The sequence below is a fragment of the Leptosomus discolor genome, chromosome 5, assembly GCF_034619465.1.
Source record: "Leptosomus discolor isolate bLepDis1 chromosome 5, bLepDis1.hap2, whole genome shotgun sequence".
Classification (NCBI taxonomy): domain Eukaryota; kingdom Metazoa; phylum Chordata; class Aves; order Leptosomiformes; family Leptosomidae; genus Leptosomus; species Leptosomus discolor.
In genome coordinates this window covers 5,981,384-6,004,099 of record NC_141395.1, presented here as the reverse complement: position 1 = coordinate 6,004,099, position 22,716 = coordinate 5,981,384, and the positions used below count along the sequence as shown (strand labels likewise).

At 37.8% G+C, this 22,716-nt stretch overlaps 1 protein-coding gene across 1 annotated transcript in view; it reads right to left on the bottom strand.

Moving 5' to 3' along the window:
• Nucleotides 1-22,716, bottom strand: part of LRP1B (LDL receptor related protein 1B) — a 578,117-nt gene that overhangs the window by 268,501 nt on the left and 286,900 nt on the right. Inside the window, exons 13-18 of the mRNA XM_086465459.1 lie at nt 22,288-22,524; nt 14,382-14,562; nt 11,220-11,439; nt 8,351-8,540; nt 2,134-2,256; nt 379-519 (exon numbers count right to left, since the gene is read on the bottom strand). Coding sequence (XP_086321585.1) covers nt 379-519; nt 2,134-2,256; nt 8,351-8,540; nt 11,220-11,439; nt 14,382-14,562; nt 22,288-22,524 — 1,092 coding nt within the window. The remainder of the gene's footprint in view (nt 1-378; nt 520-2,133; nt 2,257-8,350; nt 8,541-11,219; nt 11,440-14,381; nt 14,563-22,287; nt 22,525-22,716) is intronic.

Below are 22,716 nucleotides of genomic sequence, written 5' to 3'. Positions count from 1 at the left end.
TAGAGGTTGAGGTCAGGCTGGCCCTGCTTTGTGAAGGCTGGACTAGAGTTATTCTGAGGCCCCTTCCAATACTAATTATCCTGTGACCCATATAAAAAAAGTAGGAAACAGCAAAAAAATACTGACACTCAAAGAATCCTACATGACCATGTCAATACCAAAAGATGACTGCTGTTGTACTATGCTATGAAATGAGTACACGAGTGTCATTTGAAATGACTACTATTATCATATGTAGGAAATTAAGAAAATGAAAGATTTACATGAATTACTTAGAGATTATTGGTTTTGTTTGTCTCCCCTCAGACTTACATTACTTTGTTTCCAATTTTTAAAATAAAGTATGAATTACAGGTTAAAATGTAAAAGCATACATACAGCAAATTTCTGAATGCTCATCACTGCCATCCAGACAGTCATCATCCCCATCACAGCGCCAGCGAGCCTGGATACAGCGCTTGTTGTTACACTGGAACTGTTCAGCTTTGCACAACTGCGGTGGCACTTCTCCATGGGTAGCTAGGAAAAACATCCAAGAAGCACATCTATTTTATCAGCTTGATACATACAGAATGCAATACTACCTCTACATAAATAGATGTAAAGTCTTGTTATCACTCTTCACAACATTTTTTTAGTAAACTTTTCACATTTGAGGTAAATCCAGCTGAAGCCTGTAGCAGCATGCATATCTGAGTGCATGGTTGAGGCAATATATTTTTAATAAATATAAGAACTCAGAACACAATGGCACTCAAACCGTTTTTAAATTGGTGCTTAGATGATAGTGTAAAAATACCAGTTTAAAATATTGAAATGCCTCATCAACAGTGAAAATATTCTTACAGACACAGACCAAATTCTGTGGCACGTTAAAGGGCTAGAAAATGATTACTGAAAAGCAGATTCTTGTATCCAAGCAGCAACTCAAACACCTGCTTTATGCACTGGTACAGACTCGGCAAAGAAGAAAAGATAAAATTCTGCTGAGGTAGAATTAAGTAGCAAGCTACAAGCATATCGATAAATCCAGACAGACACATTTCTCAACATAAGGTTCAGAAGGCTTAATGTGTAAATACCACACATCACTCTATGACCCTATGAGGAAAACCAAAGTCCATGGAAAGAGCCGGGCGATGAAGTGTGTTGGGGAAAAAGCAGGAAACCTGCTTCATTCAGATCTGAAAGTGTCTAACCTCTCTTCCTAATGCTTACATTCCATCTTACCAGTGAGAAGTCCACCTTCCAGTATTTTCTGCTAAAAAGAAAAATAGTTTTCTTTAGCAACAGTGATGGCTTTGCCAGCCATGCATTTGGGTCAAATTCAAGGTAATTGCAAGGTCAATAATGTTCATCATGTTATGAAATAATCCTTATTCTCTACTCATCTCTACTAGGCTTATTGCTGGAGACCTATATAAAGTTTTACACACTACACTTCAAGAGGTAGATCAATCAGAAAAAGAAAAAAAAAGGAGAATTTTAAGTAAGCTACAAATGTCAGGTCTAAACATTTTTAAAAATACCTGTATTATCTGATGAGTTATTATTTTTAAAAGAAAATATCACATTTTATTAACACATTTTTTTTTATTGGCATTTCAATGAAGATATCGAAAGAAGAGATTTAAAAAAAAAAAAAAAAGGGCCAGCAAAATTTGTTTAGTTTGTCAGGACCTGTTATATATAAATATATCTGCCTGACAGGTTTAATAAATAATTTCAGCATGACCATTTTCTGTGCCAGATTTCAATTTAAAATACTTAGACTATACAATAATCTGAAACCAGTTTATATAGATTTAATATAATATAATAATAATTTAGATTAATTTCTGGCATTTCTGATATTCTTTAAAAGAGGTCAGTGAAGTATTGAAGTGCTTTATCACACCAGATATTCTGAAATATTTTCGAATGCATTTGTGTACTTAATAGTTTGTCTTCTTTGAAAACTCTTTACTATATTTAATAAACTGTCCTCAATTAGAATATTTCTTCAAGGAATATTTTCTTTGTCTTATAGAACTGCAAAAAAACCTCTAGGAGACCACACTTTGATTTATTTTCAGATTTGACTTGATGCCTTAACAGTAGTACCAACTCAGATATTCTTTAAAACAATCTTACTCGTGCAGGTGGTACTGTTTTCCTCCAGAAGCTGATTATCAGCACAGGCACAAACTCTGCCTCCAGGAATGGCTAAACAAAGAGTGCTGCAGCCTCCATTATTAACACGACATGCATTATCACCTGTAAAAATAAAAAAAGGAGCAACTTTAAAACTAGCAGCCATGCTAGAACTAGGAGATGATTATTATTTTTTAGAATATAAGCACATGAAGAATTCTTTACAGTTATTTTCCTCTCATTTTAGGGACACATTATTCTTAGAGTTTGCTTACTACAGGTTATAATATCTAAACAATTTTAGTTACAAGTTGCAAAGACCTGTAAGAAAGATGATAATAATAATAATAATAATAATAAAACCCACCTACACCATCAGCTCACAACACTCTACCTCCCTTTTTTATGAGCGGAACAAATACCACAAAAAATGCAATACGACACAGCTACTTGCACGTAGTAGTTTTAAGAAATGAGACAGTATATTAAAAGAATGTTCTGAAGTCTACTGGCATCTGAATATGTTAAAACAATGTGACTGCAAATGTAGACTAATAAAAAGTAGAAAAGAAACTGAAATTAAAAGTAGAATGAGATCTATGGCAGATAGAATACAGGGCAGGTATTCCACTTCTCTTTTCTGATCACATCTGCTATTTCTCTGCCTTCTTTTTCTGTGTTATTGTTTCTCCCCGAGATCTGCACGCTGTTCACATGAAGATATTGACAGCTGTCAGGTGTTTTAATCATCTGCCCAGGACTGCTGCATCCTCACCACCTCATTCCTTACGCAAGCAGACCTAAAGCCGAAGCCCACTGCAGCAAATGTTACAATTTCTGCTTGTGTCAATTTGGTCATGACTTAATTGCTTAGACATGCACTGCTGAGGACATTCAACTTCTGAAGATCAAAGCTCTGCTAGTTTCATGTGGTGGTGATAACCGACTATGGTCAGGCAAGCTATAAAACTTCATGTCTGCTGAAACTTCACATTTAAACTACTTTTTTTCACCTTCCTGTCCTAGTAAACAGCAGGTGTTCCTTCCTCTGCTCCTCCTCTTCAGGCGTACAGAACATTAATCAACGTCCTGGGTTAAGGTAGACATCAAACAATTCCCTGTCCTCAAAGCACTACCACTTCTATTTTCACAGAAAAGATTAAGTTCTCACAGAGGTAGCTGAGAACATGCATATTAAACCATCCTGTCAGAGCCACACCTGCTTGTGTAGGAAAACAGGTTAAAATTATCAAATTATAAAATGAACATCAGATAACCAGCAAATAATTTAAGATTTTGAAAATTTTCAAATTCTAAGACATACCTCAATACATCTACGATACAGACCTTGAGCTTTTCATAATAATCTATTCTTAGACTTTCTTCTGACCCATCATACATAATTTCTTAGAAGCAAATGTATCTATCGTTTGCTAAAACCCCACTGGTCTTTCAAAGAAATTTGTGTAAAATAATTAATACAGAATCCTGTGGGAAGCCACTTTGGTACTTATACTTTCACTGAGCAGGGTGTAAGGAAGATGGAACGAACATAGCTGTATAAACAGGGAAAACTGCAAGTCTCTACGACGTGTGAGGGCTGGATCACAATTTCAGATAGAGCAGTTCCAACATAGACTGGACTGAAGTCAAGATCCAATAAAATACTTCATTGGATCTTGACTCCATATTTTAGACTATGACTTAAAACATTGTACAAAAATCCACCCCTTTATTACACCTGAGCTCACCAATACCCAAATAACACGAACAAACATCAAAAGAGTAAGTACATCTCTTAGTATTTGCATCTAAATCTTGGAACAGGTATAACATCAACCCAGCAAAAGTAGCCTTGAAACTCTCCACATCTTTAAAGGGCCACCTATTATACAAATCAAAGAATGTCAGTAACACAAAGATTTAAGGAGCTGCCAAAACAAACAAACCAAAATAAAATCTTCAAAAGTGAATCCAAAATTATAAAGCACAAATCAAGGAAATTTGCAGTGATTTAATTAAAGAATACGCGTGAGTTTGTCAGATCACTATAGAATAAAAGACTATTTAAGACAAATATAATAAACACTTTGAAAACCCACTACGATTCTGAAGCTGAATGTAAGCTTAAAATAAACATAATAAAATAAAATATTAAAACACTAGATCAAAGTCAACTGGTCTGTCTTGAAGATGAAAAGTTCCCACTTAACCTCATAATTGGGATGACAAAGTATAGCACAGTAGGCAACTTGCTAAGCAGATGATAAAAGAGAGGCTGATGACAAGGAAAATACAAGTACCAAGACTTAAAGCAAGAAGATCCTACAAAAAAAAGGTTGATAAAGCGAGCTTTAATGGAAGTCTTCAACCTGAAAGTGCAATGAGATCTTCAGTCCCATCAGTCTCCTGAAAAGACTCCTAAGCTAAAATGTCTCCTGAAATGCAGTACAACAAACAGGTTAAGCCTCTTTATTAAGCTGTGGAACTCATTTAGCTACCAAGTATTTATGAAATTACATTTCCTCAACTGCTGTTCACAACATCTACTTTATATGGGTCTTCTTAAAATAGTCCCAAAATTTTAAAACTACTTTCAAAGCTATTATATTTGTCGTATTTTGCCAGCTTTTAAACCAGCTGCTGCCTTGCCGCTTGCATATGATTAAATTAGGCTGATTCCATTTTAATCTGCTGAAAAAATAGGCCAGAGCTAAAGCAACAAGGTACTTGCATCTCTGTCACCATTCTCAGGAAAAAAAAAAAAAAAAATAGCAGCCATATACATTCGTTTAATCATCTCATTAAAAGATACACTGAAGTATTTATTGCTGCTTATCAACCCTTGTACTTCTATGTTTTCATGAGTACTCGTTTATATCGGTACCTTCCCATAAACCTAACCTCAAGTACTGCTACAGGTGTCTAAGCCTACTTTTAGGATCATACTAGACACATGAAGAGCAGCAGCCTGGGGCTCAAGCAGCTCTTCTTTGCAATCTGAGGAGTTAAAATATCAACTGATTTCAAAAGAGGCTATTTTAACTGCTGTAAATGGACTTACACAAGAATTACTTACATATGAGTAGAAATCTGCCCTTTCACAGCAGTAGAAACACCTGCAGGCCTTGGCAGGTTCATATGCTGACTGTAAACCCAACTCCTATGATTACTATGCTTCCTGCCACCTCCCCATTTTTTAAGGTTTTTCTTACCCAAAGACTAAGCCTAAGAAAGTAATATGAATTCAAATCTCTGAAAGCAAGAAAAGGATCATGTCTCATGAGATAGAAAGACAGCGAAAACCACCTCTTCTTAAGGAGACATCCAAAGCAGCTTAATGTTGCTACCCATAGTACTAAGCAAAGCAGGATTGGCACAGTCAAGTACCCTGTAAAAGACCTTCTAATAAAAGTGCCAGTCTCAATTCAACAGTGCCAAAATGAACTGCCATGGTTTCTGCTTGTGCAGACAGTGACAATAACAGCAGCATCAAAACAATCACCTTCAAAAAATCAGTGGCAAATATTCCTAAGATGCATGTGCTTAAGCTATAAATTGTACGATAAAATGAACTACTATGGTTTTCTCTGTACCACGATTCACCTTGATCTTCCTTTTTTAGAAGAAATACAAAAAACAAAAAAACAAAAAAAACAAAAAAAAAATTAGCTTTACTTTCTTTAAAAGTAATGCTTATGCTCCTTTGGGAGCAATGCAAGATCAGCCTCACTGAGTATGACAAAAAGGGAGGATCCTGAAAGCTGCAGTTAGCTTACAAAGTTTCAATTCCATTAATTTGTAAATTTCCCTTTTTTCCTAAAAGCAAAAGAACTTTTGAGTCCCAAATAAAGCAGCAGAAGTACTAATTATTTAAAGGAATCACCACATCTTCTCTTAGCAGATGCAGTTCAAAGTACTGTGAAATTTGGCCAACTTGATGGTAGATTTGGAGCCAGATTTTGCCTTAAAAAAAACCCAAAATGCCAAATCCAACAAAAAAACCTCAAACACACCATGTTTTCACATGACTTTATCAGTAAGAGAATCCCTGAAAAACATGTGTGATCAGAGAGGCACCGTTACAATGACTTTGACACAGCACAGCACTACACATACTACAGTTTGGTTTTGGCATTGAAAATCTAGATGTTATAATAGCAGAAAGGAGAAACTTTCAGCATTGCCTCCATATTGATAAAATCAGCTACGAGCTGGCTGTCTGGACCTCAGCACTCCATAATCAATTACTAATCTCAACGGCTTTCCCTAAGAAAGCCTAGATGTACATTCACAAACATTATGCAGCAGGAAAGGGAAGACTTCATATCAAAGAAAATCACTAAGCTTTTCAGCAAGGCCTCAGGTGGTTGAGACTTGTAAAAACTGTTTCTCCAAAGGAAAAACAAAATAGAGACGTACTTTTAGACAGAGAAGAAGTCTTTGTCTTCTCCAAAGAATATTAACCACGTATTGAAGTCTTCAAATATAGTAAATTTTAAAATGAAACATAACATTAAGTCACCTTATACATACAGATATTAAATGCCAAGAATTTGCCTATACACATATGCACTTCCCATTTTATATTTTAGCATTGTTTTGAAAACTAAATTGTTTCTTCCCTTCGTAAATCACCAGGGTTTTTTTTTTTCTATTTTTTTTTTTCTGGATGAAAAAAGAATTGTAAGACTAGACACAAGAAAAGCAACAAAAAATATTTCTTATGTGGGGCACATCAAACTTTTGAAATAAAACTACAAAATATTTAGCCAGTATATACAGGGAAAACAGTCACTATACTATACTTTCTTCTATACTGTATCACTTTTGTATACACACAGAGAAATGTATATATACACATTTGGCATATAGATATACGGCTATAATAAATATAAAGGCTAAATATTCCCTCTGTATCTACAACTGCTAAATATTTTTCTATTGTTTTGATTCTATCCACTCTGTAGTAGATTTATCAGTTGCTCTCCAAACCATTCATCAACTACAAGAGACACAGCCAAATCTTCCAAGCGCTAAGAACAGACATGAACAAGACACTGTACCCACATCCAGATCTGGAGGTGATGATACTGTGAAAATAAAATCGGGCTTCATGCACAGGGACAAAGTGCTTGTAATAGGCCCTGTAAACTAAAAAAACCCCAAATCAAACCCAAAACAATCTCTGCTTTAACAAGCATGTTTTGATATTGTATCTGTGCTAAGTAGCATTCAGATAAATGGTGCAATTTACGTTTTGTTACTTTTCTTGTTCATGTACAGAATCAAATGTAGCAGGACTGCCAGCATCTCAGTGTCTCTGATTTTCTATAGGAACTGTTGACTTGGAAATGTTCTACATGTCAAAAATGATGATCTATAGGATTAATGAGATCTACAGCCATTAATATTTAATATGGTCAACTTTTAAACAGCGTTTTATTTATACTAATTCCTGATGTTCAGTTTTATGTTTGGCAGCAGGCATTAATCAGAAATACATTTTTATTAAAGCAAGCAAATATTCAACAACTCATCTGAACACTGGATGCAGCAAATACCTTTCAAAATTTTCTTCAGTAAAATAGATTTGTAAATTTACCTGTATAGTAGCAATTGCATTTTCTATCTCCATCCATGCAAACCTATGGCCTTTATCTCATTTCTCTACTGATATAAGTAGGAACAACTGTGGATTTTTCTACCACTCTCAAAGGCCACTTACTCTGATTCTGTGTCACAATACCACATACTTTCAGGAGATTAAGGCATACAGTGCTGATGTAGACCAAGATGGGGGAGAAAATTACAGAAAGCAAAAGACAGACAGGATATGTGATCTTATTCAAGAAAAGGTAAATACAACAATATATTTTATGTCTATGAACCGATGTGTATATCATCTATTCTATTTTATACTTTCTTTCAAAAGTATCTCTGTGACACACAAGAAAAATGGCAATAAAGGTAGTGTAAATACACAGAAGAAATTCAGATGGGTATAACACTGTGATTCACTTTTTAGTAATACTATGATTCACTTTTTAATAACTATGAGATGATCAACGGATAGAAGATTGGAAAGTGTCTTTCTCATGCCACAAGTCATATTATTTTTTCTGTTGTTCATCTCGTCACCTCAAAATTCTAGGAGACTGTAAGGCAAGATATCCTTTTATAGCAGACCTTTGGAGAAATCTTATGTTATAAATACCTTGCTGTTTACGTGGATCATAAATCTGGAGCCCAAACAAAGGTGGTCTCTCACTTCTTAACAGTGTCACGTTCCTTGTAACCAGATCCAACTGGAAAATTGACCCGTTCATGTAATCTGTCCAGTAAACATAATTTCCGTGATGTGACAGTCCAAAAGGATGATTCAAATCTTTTCCACTGTAGACTACCTGCAATTAATTAGTGGTAGGTGAGTATTAGCAAGGTTAAAGTAACTATTAATATTTCTTAGCATGCACTGCAGAGAACATAAAATGGGAAACAGGAAAACGGAGATAATACCGTGCCCAAACATAACAAGTTAATGCAATAAAATCAAATAAAGAGTGTAAAGCTGTTCTATGCACCAGCATCAATATCGAACTTTAAAACTGCGTATAAATTCATTTTAAGTGTCTCTTGTCAGATAGCGCAACGGAATGTAGGTAACTCTGCAATCATTATGTTCAGTAAATATCTACCCCCTTCCACAGTAAGGAAGCATGATTCTTCATATAGCTTTGAGTATCTGTCAAGTATATCAAATATCTGTTTCTTTGAAAATGGAGAATAGTGTATATGAGCTGCTTATTTTTGTTGAAATGTGAAGTAAGGGCAGAGATTGCTTATTTATTTCTGTGAACTTCCTCTCTAGTTTGGGTTGTGTTGACTTAAAAAAAGCATTGCAGTTTGTTCCCAAAATAAGTCAAACTTTCTTCCATGCGCCTACTTCTGGTACATACATAAAACTAGAAACTACACCCCCAATCTTATCTTCATATTTTATTGGCCACAGAAACTCTCTAAAACTGCATCATTTGCTGAAGTTCCAGTCTCAGGACTCCTTCACAAGAACTGCAACTACCACAATAAAAAGCTGTCTGATAATGAGGAACAGTTTAAAAATATATTCAATCCCTATAGAACAAAACAAAACTCTAAAAGGAGTCTAAACTTACCATCAAGTCAACTACAGTAACTAGAATGATTCCCTTTAAAAATTAGACACAGAAAACTGCAGAACTCTAAATCATCTACTTTCCCGAGCCCTGCCTTTCTACTTCATCAGAGCAGCCGCAGTTTGGAGTGACTAAGTTCCACTCGTCTTCTGCTGGCTGGGGTCCTTGCTTGAACTAACGCCCAACAGTGTTTTTCTACCTTGCCTCTAGAAAGAAGGAAGCAGTTCATCAGATGCCCTACCTTGTCTTTACTTAAGAGACACAAACCCAAGACAACAAGGAGATAAAGACAACTAAAATACAACTACGTTGAGGTCACAAATTTGCCCTTCAAATTTTCTCTTTTGGCTTGGAATCCTTTTGGTCAAAACGCCTCATCCCAGTTAACTGGTTTTGATCAAAATTAATCCATCTATTATCCAGTATGTACTGGCAGAATTCTTGCAGGACTTTCACAGCCCCCAAAATCATCACCATACTGACAGAGAATTAAAGATTCTATTGATCCAGTTATATTTTGACCAAAATATCCTATAATTAACAACAAATGATTCATCATCAAAAGTATCTTCTAGTTATTTTTGGCTACATAAATGTTATTCAAATCGTTATGCATTTTATTTAAAACACAGGATTACAGAAAATCACTTTTCTAAAAACCAGAACTATACTGAGACACACTTCAAAACACAACCTGTAAAGACAGGTGCTTCTTATTATTCACCAGTTCTAGTGGTAAAACAGCAGTTCTCACTAGTAATCCACGTATAAGCCATGGCAGCTGCATTTAATCTTCCTAGACCTGTTCTGTCCAGGAACTTTTCAGAAAGTCTAGCGCTGCCAGTTGACAACGATCTCTAATTAAAAAACATCTTTCTGCCAATGTACTTAGCCCCCTCCCCACTCCATTCCAGACCATAATGGATTTGGAGCAAAAGTAGAAGTGCTAAATGTAAATCCTAACCCAGCTATTATGCAACACCACAGCATTAGTACAGGCTTAACAACAGATTACTCTATATTCAGGATTTTAAAAGCAATTTTAAAGCAATATGAGCTTGTATGGTGATGAGTTCCAGGGAGGACCGTGTCTACAGTTGCCACTTTCAATACTAGATATCCATGTACTGGTCCTATGAAGGCCATCATACAGAGGGAATAATGAGCGAAGGATAAATGAGAAGTCACAAGACACGTACATTTTGTGACAAAATCCTCCCACAGAAGGACTTAATGCCCACCATTCTCAATTAACGGTGAAATTTCAGTTGTCAGGGTGCTAATTTTATGAAGCAGATGGTAAACCTTCCCCAAATTATCAGACTCCAGTCTAAGCTTTAACCATTTTCCAGATGTCTGTTCTGTGCTTCTTACTACCACAAACCACCACAGAACTCCTATACAGACTTGTATCTAGTTCGTATAGGCTTTAGAACAACTAAAACAATCTCTCTCCATCTCCGACCGCACTTGTTGAGTGCTTCTCCTCTGCATATTATCACAAACGTTGAAACGAGGTGCTGAGATTCATCGAAAGCAGCTTAATAGCAAAGTTAAATAAAAGCCTCTCTCTGTCAGATCCAAAAGGTCTTTTTTTTTTTTCTGCTGAACAGCTCTTTGTAGCTTCATAGCTCAATCAAAAATGTAACTCATTGTCACATGAGAAAAATAGTTCTAAAAAAATTAAAGAAAAACCCCAACTTTTGTGTCACTTTCTGAAGATGAAAATTTCAAGCTGTATAATAGTCTCCTACAGGAGACTGCCAGCATTGCTTGTTTCAGCAGAGATGATGCTGGACATGCCACAGGGTTACGCAGACTTTAGAAAGCCTGAGAAGTATTTTTAACATAACACAATAAAATCCTGAGAAAGACCATGCCTGTGGCAAAACAGCAGTATTTTTCTTTTACCTTTCTGTCAGTTCCATTCAAAAATATCCTTTCAATGTGATCATAATAGGCGTCACACCAGTACAATACATTGGCACGATAGTCCAAAGTTAAACCATTTGGCCATAGCATCTTTGATGTTACAAAAATCTGCCGACTGTAGCCATCCATCCATGCCTTCTCAATTCTTCCCACACTGTCATCTATTTCATCTTCTTCCCAGTCTGTCCAATACATCCAGCTATGGAATTATAAAAATGAACATTCAGATACCATTTTAATCATGTGAATTATACTGTAGACTTTTAGCAGCAGTTCACAACAGTATAGCCACAAGCCAGAGCGATTTTGACTTTTGCATGTTTCTTTCCACTGCTGTTTCTACCACTACAGTTACTTTCCCTGTGTACTGGATGCTGCTGAAATGACACTTATGTTGATTTGCCCATACTGTAATGAATTACATGAATACAAACGGGTAACTGACAAGAACAGTGAATGAGTTGTTAAAGTTCTTATTTAATCCAACCAGAATTACACTTTCTTTTTTTAAACCAGAAATTTTATTGACTTTGTCACAAAGTGCGAACTTTTACTGGGCTTTTTTTTGAGGGTGTTTTTTTTTTTTTTTGTTGGCAGAGTCTAATTTGCCTTTATGATGCAAATCTGCTTTTTATTATGTTTAATACTATCAAAAAAGCTGCAATACATGAATTACTTGCACTCTAGTTTAATAGCTACAGGATAACCTTGACATTCTGTGAACTTCACATTCCACATGAAAGCAGCTAAATTACTCAAAAAACCCCTATTATGAACACTGTCCCTCACAAAAATGTTTAGGAAGATTGGCTATAAAAATTATTTGGAAAATTGCAGTAGGCAATTTTAGCATAGTGTTACGGCTTATAGTGCAGCAATGTCGATAACCAAAACTCTGAGAAATAGGTTCCTATGCTACTTTGGAAATGTAGCAAAGATGATAGTAAGTCATCTAGAAGTATCATCTCAGATGAATTCTCTGAGATGTTCTCTGCTGGACACTACAGAACATATCCCATGTTTCTTTTTGTTTTTTTTTTTTCCTTATTGAATTAATCTGGTTATAATTTTATTACAGAATTTGCTGGTGACAACTCTGATTTCAACAATTTAAAATACACAACCTGAACTTACACAAAAGCAGAGGGTAGCAAATATGCTAAGAAACACCACTTTTCTCTTTTTCTTACTTCTTTTTTTTCCCCTCCAAAGTTTGGAAAACCACAGGTTCATGGGAAAAAGCACACAGAAGTCTGTATGTAATCTGTGAAGCGCCTAAACAGCATTTCAGATCACATGACACAGTGAGATCAATATGCTGAAAAGGTTCACTAGACAGTAGACGTTTGCTTTTAAAGTCAAACCTAGGATTTCAATTATTAAGTGTTAATTAGATGAAAAACATCATACAGATCTTAAATGGATCCTACTTGTTAAAGTTGCCATGACTTAATTAGTATTTATGCGCCTCACCTTTGATTTCACCAGACTTCTGTTTCTCAAATAACTTGTGTGATCCTAACCCACTTAACCTGTCTCTACATTGAAGAATAAAGTCCTGGAACTGAAATTCTGAATTTACAAAGGAATGAAACACTGAAGTGAAACACAGTTTTGTCACCAGATCTGTGTAAATGATGCCAAATCTACTGCTCAAAAATTGTAATCAAATACACTCTAATGTATAAGCACAATTTGATCTTTTTTTTTTTTTTTTTTTAGATAAGAAATTGGAAAAGATAAAGAAAAAATTACATCATCATTACACAGGTTTCCAGACATGCTAATGTACCTTTTTTGTTTCTTTTCTGTCTCTTCCAAGTCACCCACCAGAAGGTTGTTTTGGGTTCTTTTAATATTTTTGTAAATATATGCTAAGAACATCAATCAATTTTTGCTCAGGAGGCTTTAAACTGCATGGCATGTTTGACTCAAACAACACTAGGTTTAATCAAAGAGTTATAAAACCTGCATATGCCCAAAAGCTCAGGCAGAGACGCAGGTCAGTATGGTATTTGTTTTATTGGAAGACAGAATATGTTTTACAAATATTTACATGACTGCCTAACAGCAATTACTGATCTTTTCTCCATTAACTTTTTGTCTGTACTTATTCTAGTTAACATGTCATAAGCTAAAACACGCTTACAGTAACAGACATTTACATTAATGTGCTTTAATTGTATCTCAAAATGCAGTTAATGCTTCTACATTGGTTAAATCAAGACTAATATTTTCTAAACATAATTAAAATGCCATAATAAATGCTATCCCTCAGGAAAAGCTTCCATGAGAAGTATAATCACGAAGGGCAGGCTATTTTATTAGAAAAGTGTGCTCTATAATAGCCCTTTTCAGACAATACATCTTCATACACTATTTCCTGTGCCACGCATTTACTGAGCTGGAAAATTTAACAAAGTAATTGTAGGTATGGTTATGGTTTGTGGTCCTGATTTTACATCCTTACTATCTGACCTTAATTAATTGTAGCCTTTCCACAGTCACTTCCATTCCTCAAAGGACAAGCTCGAAAGTGAACACCTGATAGTGCAAATACATTCTAGCACTAGGGAAACAGCAATCAATCCAGGCACACTAGAACTACCTGCCTATGCCATTGTCCAGTGACAATTCCCTGAATAAATGTAACAGTGATTTTTTAGGTAAACCACAACTATACTACACTAATATAATATTCTTTTTATTATGCAGCTTGTCACAATTAATTATGCTAGTAAGCAATGAAAAGCACCTGTCTCATTTAGTCTTGTAAACCAAAGTGTACACGATATGGTTATAATTATCTTCAGAAACTAAGACTTACAAAGAGAGAAATAAAGGAGAGTATTACGAAGTTCGCTTAGTATTAAAAATACGTACAGGTCTGATACACTCAATTTATTTGAGAAAAAGGTGAACCACATTCAGATTAACTGGATGTAGGTTCAATGGTGTCTGGGCACACACATTCTTCTGAAGGCTTCAGGCAAGAACACTGGACAGGAATTACAGATATTCTAGACTACCGTAGAATTAGACTACTGCATGACTCTACAAGCCCCATCCTAAGCAAAATCCAATCCTGTATTTATACTATAAAGAAAATCATTAAATGACATAGATTAGTCTACTTCATACCCATTGACAGGATCAACAACAATTCCTCTAGGGTGGGACATGTCTCCTTCCAACAAAGTTTTTCTACTCTGAGCAGCTTTCTCCAGTCTGGCTACAGCAATCGTTTTCCTGCGGCCATCGTTTGTCCAATAAAGATTATTTCCAATCCAGTCCACTGCTATGCCTTCTACATTATCAAGATCTGTTGAGAGAGAGAAGACAGTAATAGATTAATATTACATATGCTCTAACATTATCCATTAGTATAAACGATAGACAATACATGGTCCATATTGCTAAATTAGATTATTACCTTGAACCTGAATTATATTTGCTGTGTCTGTTTTGCTGAAAACACCCTACACATAAGACAAAGACTGGTCATGAAACTTGTGCATTAAACCATAAGCCTTCATATGTTAACCACAGCCAGCCCTGGGCAAATCACTATTTAACAAAATCCTACTTAATTTTAGCCCTAAATAGCAATATCACTCAAGTCAAGAACAGCTTCCAGGATCAGCTCTAATATTCTATATTATCTTGCTTTTACCCAAATCACAAGTTTCATTCTTATTAAAAATAAGCAAAATGTGCATTCAATTTACATTTGTTCCATTGTCCCTTCTTGACCTTGGAAAACATGTAAGCAAAAGCATCACAACAGTCCGAGTTATTCTCCACAGCTAAGTATATGAGCCATCTACTGACGTAGTAAGCAACGCACGAGCAAAAAGCAATGCTCCCATCGGATGTACGAATGGGCTCCTGAGTTTGACAGCTGTAGGGCTCCATCCAGAACCAAAACGAGTCAACAAAGTTCACTGCATACAGCATGGAGGAATCCCCATTTAAGAAGTAGGGAAACTATTCCCCAAGCAACAAATTTCCCCTAAATGATCCCACACAATCCCAATTCCTTAACTGACAGTGTATGGTCTCCAAAAGGTTTTCTATCTCCCTTCCATCCTATCTTTTCCCTTTTCTGGCAGAAAGATTTCAAAGTTCAGGTGCATGAAGTGAGATATGGAGAATTTCCAGTCATTCTCTCCTGGCCTTTGTATTGCGAAGGTTGAGGCATTACCCAAATTCAGGCATCACCCTTTGCCACACAGCCCATCTTACACCAGCCCTCTGGCATGCTTCTCCCAGTGTGGTCACTCCTCGTCTACAGGATGATCCCACCAGGTCAGGTCACACCAGAGGTGTGGTAATACTGAGGGGGGTGATGGCGCTTCAGCTACAGCATTGGTGACCACCACCTTCTCTGCTCCCTCTCCCTCACCTTTAAACAGGCTCCAGCACCCCAAGCACCAGGCACTCACTACCCCCTTTTCCTCAGCCCCTCCGTGGTGCATTTCACGGGGCGGGAAGGAGCCGCAGCTCCATGAACCCCTCTGCCAGCCGACACCAAAGCCCCCCTGAGCCCAGGGCAGCGCTTACAAGCAGCACAGACCCAAACTCCCCGGAGCTGCGCCGGCAGCAGCTCGGCTCACACCCTGTCCCAGGGCCGGTTCCCAGCTCCCGGCGAGGGCCTGCGCCCGCAGCACCCACTAACAGCCCTGTCAGCGGCCATCACACCCATTCGGGTCTCTCCCTGGCTCAGCTTGGCAGCCACAATCCTTCCTGGGGAGCCCGGGTGGGCGATCACAGTGCCAAGGGGGCTGGGGGTTCCTGGGAAGGTGGCCCTGACGCCCCCACCAGCCCTTTGGCCATCTCCTCAGGGGTGGCTGGGGCCAGCCTGGGGGCCAAAGCACAGCACCCAGCAGGGCTGAGGGGCCGGATACCAGCTGCTGCCTCCCACCACCTTCCTACAGCTGAGGAAGCTGCATTTGCTTGCTTTAGGATCCTTTCCGAGGTCGAACTTGGGGTGGAATCACTCCTTTTATGTGGTTTGGTAACTTTTCACTTCGATTAAAAAAGATAATGGGGTAACGGTGTAATAGCTGTTAGTGTAATAATAGCTGTAATAACTACACTGGGACTGGAGAATGCACAGCACTAAACTGGTGCCTCCCTTTGCTGTGACAAAAAAGGTCGGTATGGATGAAAGGGTAACACCCCCATCCCCCACCTCCCCTCCGGCCCAGAAAACCGCCACCACAGTAAAAATCCCCCTCCTTGCAACAACGCTTCTTGACAATATGGATCATATCACTTGGTTGTCATACCTGGATATACAATCCTATAGCACTATTTCAATGACAGGAATCATCAAGATTTGAAAAAAGGAATATAAATCGCTTTTTTTGTCCACGTTTATGCCAGTAATGCCATCTAGACACAAGCTTTCATCAGATTCATTCTTTATCACCAACGTTGATATCATTTTCTGATCAACACTGGAGTTTTTTTGAAAGATTTACTCCGAACAAATATGAAGCAGAGAGATTTTCATTGTGATGTACATAAAAAATTCATATATTATATTTGACAAAATCACTGATCCTACTTCAATCCTGCTTACACCAGGTACACACATGAAAATCTGCTAAACTGAACACAACTGTTTACTATTTGAACTGTGCTGCCAGACATATATAATTTAACTGTCAGCTTTCCAAACCACTTCACATGAACTCCTGAAGTGCTGGTTTGGGACATTTCAAGTTGTTATCAGTCATTTTTACTGCAACAGCATTGTGCAGTGACGCTGTGTTGTCATCGTCTAAACCTTCCTGCAGATTTCCACCAAGCTGCCTCCTCCCAATACAATCGGTAAGTACTAATGGAAGATCTTATTAACATTCGTAACTTCAGCATACCAAGAAATTTTTGTTTTGCAACATGTAAGACAGTTTCCTTGGAACAATCTCTTCACCAATTAGACCCCAAACACCTTTACCAACTGTCACTCTAATAAACTATTTCATTCTCTACAAGAAATCCATAAAATTCTTTGTGATGGACAGGAATCCAAATCTCTCTTACTGCGTCACAGACTACATAACTTATTTAGCACAGTACAGAAAGCTGTCTGCTTACCATAACCCATAGATAATATGGTATGTCATCAACAATACACTAAGATAAAATACGACAGATTTACCCAATAAATCAAATACTGGGCTTTTTATACACTTGGATGCAATAACAGCATCTATAAAAGGTGCTGTTATAGTCTCAATAGCATTGGAATATGACAAATTACTTCATAATGTTTTCAGTGAACTATGTTTTTTAGTTTGTTAGAATGTAATGTCACCTCGTTCCCTATCAAGTTAGCAGAGCTACAACATTTTCAAATACCTTGTCACCGCAAAAAGTTTCATACCTAACCCAGCAACCACCGAGTCTGACAGAAATCATCCCATCAAAGGGCAAAACAAATGTGGATCAGTCAGAGCGGGTGAGATCAGCGCCAGCAGCTCAGCCAGGTTTCCCAGGCTGATGGATACTGTCAGTTTTATTTATTGTCTCTTAGTGCCTGTCTACACACAGCCTGTACCCAGGGCTAAACTGGAACAGTTGCTCTATCACCCGACAACCCCTCATCAACCAGGGAGGGGAATCAGGAAAAAAGAGAACAGACCCGTGGGTAGAAATGAAACAGATTTAACGAAACACCACCAGTAACAACAGAGATATACAGTTACATTTAGCCAAATGAATGTCCAGTCATCACCATCGACCAGTCCTCTGGAGAAGCCAGAGGAGAAGCAGGAGGAACCTCAGCAAGAACCTCACAGGAGCTCCCTCTCCTCAGCAAACCTCCCAACAGAAGACAGACATGGAGCTGTTGGAGTGAGTTCAGAGGAGGGCTACCCAGATGGTCAGAGGGTTGGAACACCTTTTGTGTGAGGACAGGCTGAGAGAGTTGGGCTTGTTCAGCCCGGAAAAGAGAAGCCTCTGGGGAGACCTTCTAGCGGCCTTCCAGTACCTGAAGGGGGCCTACAAGAAGGCTGGGGAGGGACTTTTTACAAGGGCCTGCAGTGACAGGACGAGCGGTAATGGCTGGAAGCTGGGAGAGGGCAGGTTTAGACTAGATAGAAGGAAGGAGTTCTTCACCCTGAGGGTGGTGAGACACTGGCACAGGCTGCCCAGAGAAGCTGTGGCTGCCCCCTCCCTGGCAGGGCTCAAGGCCAGGCTGGATGGGGCTGGGAGCAACCTGGTCTGGTGGGAGGTGTCCCTGCCCATGGCAGGGGGTTGGAACTGCGTGATCTTTAAAGTCCCTTCCAACCCAAACCATCCTGTGATTCTATGAAATCTTCTCCCTTTACACTGCCCATGACATGGTGGGATGGGCTACCCCTGTAGCTCACTCAGGTCAGCTGCCCTGGCTGACCCAAAACTGCTAAGGGCCTGCCCAGCATGGCTGGGCTGGGACTCTGGTCCCAGTCAAACCAGGACAGTGTCTTTGCTACATTCTTTTAAAAAGGCAATGTCAGAGCCAGCTGGAAGTCTCTCAAAGTGGGAGAGTGGCCTTTGGTCTTGGAGTGAACAAGTATGTTGAGAAGACAGAAGTGCAATGTGTGACAGGGAAAAGAAGACAGCATCTCACCAAGGATCTGGGAGCCCAAGGCTCACAGAGAAAGACTGCTAAACTGAACAGGGAACAGAGACAAGCTGCAGGAGTGAGAGAAAAGTCCTTTAGGGCTCAGAGGGGTCTCGGCAGATTTTGCTCAACTCAAGAAAACACTGACATGTCTAAAATCAAGCTTGAAGACAAGGAGTGATTTGTTCAAAACCCATTTTATTTTTATCCTGTCTGACCTAGACATTTTGGGTTAATGACAGTTTTTATACTAAAAAAAATCAGCTTTTCAATGAAAATATTTTTGTGGGTTTTTTTCTTCCTTGGGAGACAAAATAGTCCAAATACGAACCGTATTAGTATCAACAACAAAGCTCAGTATTAGAGGAGAATTCTTAGATACCTCCCAAAATTTATAAGCATATTGCCCCAAGTCTATTCGGTTTCATATAATAGTTACTGTATCTGAGCTGCCATGCATTCTGCAGTAATTTTGGAGCATCCATGTTTCTAAACCAAACACAATCTATGTCAAAAAACCTCCTGGTAATTAAATATTAAATATATCAGAAAGTTTTAAAGTAACAGAGAGTTCTACAGCACAATCCTACAAGGAGAATTTACATTCTTTTTGTGAAGTTATGGTTTAAAGTTCACTTTTATTTATCTTAAAATACATTCCTTACTTTTTAGGTGGGCTTCACATCAAGCAGTAAACAGGAACATTCTGTCATTCTGGTTAAACAAGAATTGATGTTGATATAAGATTTTTTTAAAAAATCATCTTTCTAGAGGCAATAATTTGCCACATTGGATTTAAATATGCAAGTGATTATAAGGACAGTGTGTAACTTAGTACAGAATGGCCTAGCTCACCAATGTGAGTTAGATCATGTACACAGTGCCTAAAATACTAGATTAACACAAAAACCAGTGAAAAAAAGTAATTCTTCTATATGCTGAACAGCTTCCAAATACCTTTACAGACTTACTTTGATCTTGTTTAAGCAAAAAGTTAGCCCTTGACTATCTTTGCTAATATTTCTAAGTGAATAATATAACACTTTAAGGCTCACAGCACCCCTAAACAACATAAGGGGGAAAAGAAAAGTAAAAAAAAAAAACACCAGAGTTTGTGTTTATGTTACTTCAACTGAACAATATTTAAATCTTTTTAAAAATGCCTGATTTGTTCCGTTTTTTTTATTATTATTATTTTTAAAAATATTTAACATGGAAGTTTGAAACCTTAATTACAGCCACTTCTATTGCTGGTGAAAGTACACAACTATTGCAGTTGTGCCACCAACTCTAGGATAGGCTGTGCTTGTGGGCTGTCAAACGGTTATCAACACTACACAGCAGTTCGTTTCCCGAAGTGAAGAATAAGAAATCACAGCTGAAACTATACGGGAAACCAAACTCCAGCAGTGTTAGGTGCTCAGCGTTCTCAGTTCCCAGTCAACAGATTGGAGGATCAGGCTCTCATGCAGGCAAACTCTAATTATCCGAGTTACAGTGTTGTTTGAGCTAGCATATCTGTTCTTGCAAAACCTGATAGTCACAAAAAATGACAACTTCTAATCTGAGAAGTGACGCCTACTACAGATAGAGTTCCTCAGCAGCACGCCGTTCAGAGCGAATATTAAACCGTCTCCCGACACACCTGATTTTCGCTAGTAGCCTTCCACCAAGGAATGATTTAATCTGTGCCTGCTGAGTTCTTGAGAGCCGACAAGAATAAAAGCTGAGGTGGTATGGCTGGAGGCCATATTAATTTTTTAAATCATGAAAAATACATTAACAAGTGTTCTTTAAGCATACTTTAAAGTTATGAAACTACAAGTTCTAACTAACAATGTGAGCTCCTGGGGAAGAAGTGTGGGGAGAATGACAGTGACTTTTATTTTTGGGTTTTGTAAGTACTAGGACCAGCAATAATACATCACCAGATAATCCATAACTCTTGGTATTGCATTGCTATTTTTGCTATGTTGTACTTATAAAGAGCAGAAATTCCACTTAAACATTATTTAAAAGAGTCTCTTCAATTTGCTGGTTTGGTATACAAATTTTATTCGTGTTTGATTAAAGTAACCCCAACCTTTGACACCTTTCATCAAGGATGCTCCTTGGTGTTACCTTACAATGTTTAAATCTACTGACTGTCTGCTCCTTCCTCTACTCCACATCTCAATTACTTTGTTGTAAAATGAAATGTATGGTGTTTAGTAAGAGAAGGTCAGCAATGGAAGTTCTGTGAAGTATATTATTCATTTCCATATTTGCAGTGAAATTAAGAATCACCACATTGACAGCTGAGTATCCATTATTGCTCAGAAGCTGCCTTCTATTAAGTAATCACCAATACAGGGTAGAGAGCCATCTACTCCTTGCAACTGCGACTGAAGGGATCTTTGTGTAGACTCTGAGATCTGTGGAGAAACCTTATACCAAAACAGCACCGTGTCACTGCAAACTGGAGATAACTTCTCTGAGACAGATGAATTAAAACACGGGTTATGAATGACAAGGAATGAAAATCCCTGTGCTAAAACAATGATATTTTAGTTACTTCCACTGTCTCAAGCTTCAATTTACAAGTAAAGATATTAAGCTCTCTGAAGGCCAAGATGAATATTCATATTGCTTATTTTCTGGAGTAGTAGAAAATGAAGCAGTTGTTACCTGTTGCTGAAGCAGTCTTTCATGAAAAGGGTCAATAAAATACAGGCTGACAAACTGGAGGTTTTATCACCTGAACAGCATTTAGTACGACAAGATACAATCCTAGACCAGGGAGATTCTGTGAAGTGTGGTGGGAGAGCTGGAAACTAGAGAATTGCTGGTAATTTCTCTCATTGCTATAATAAATGGTACAAACACCTTAATTAAGGTTCTAAAAAAAAACGTTTAGGTCTTCCTCTTGCTTCCACATACACAACGGAAAATGCATCAGGAAAGAGAATGCTTTTTTTTTTTTTTTTTTCTAAGGAGTTTGCAAGCCCTACAGGAAATCTCACTGTGCCAAACTACTTGAATAAGCTCCAGAATCCACATTGTGATACAGGTTGGAGTGAAGGAGTCTACAAGCCCACAAGGATATGGGATGATGGCTAAGCGAACGATTACAAAAGAACTACATTACGGATCCATTGTATCTAACTACTGAAAGAATCAGTGGAGATGTAGGAGTGACTCACTGGTGGGTACAAGCTTCAATGGACAAAGTAAGAATTCACAACAGAGCAGCTTAACCAAACTTTACATTTCTGCGCTCACGAAAAACAAACAAGAAGTTGTAAAAAAAAGTATCTCCAACTCTGTTCAAGGTCTACTTTGGGTCTGCTTTCCATGGGAGGTATAAATAAAGCTCTAAATTATCTGCAAACATCAGTTCAGCTTCTCCTTAGTGAGATTCTCTGAATGTCACTATCGGTTAGCACTGCCTACCGTCTTTGAGGATTGTTTCTCGCTCTGTGCCATCAATTTTCTGACGTCCAATTAGGAAACTGGTAGTATCAGCAAAGTAAATGTAATTGGTTTCGGCATGGAAGTCCAGAGCACGAGGATTGACCAAGTTTTCTATGGGGATCATGTATTCATCAGATACTTTGGTATTCAGGTCCATTCCCCGTATTATTCCTGGGCGTCCCTTCCCATAAAAAAGAAACAGTTCATTCTTTGGTCCTGCAAAAGAAAGATTACAAACATAAACAACTGATGCTGCCTAATCTTCTTTTCAGTGCAGAATGTCACTGTTTAATTAACTGGCACAATTAGTGGGGGAGCAGAGCATTATTCAATACCAAAAATTAAACTTTCATATATTCCGAAGGTATCTAAACTCAAGAAATCTAGCTAATTATATCACCTTAATTA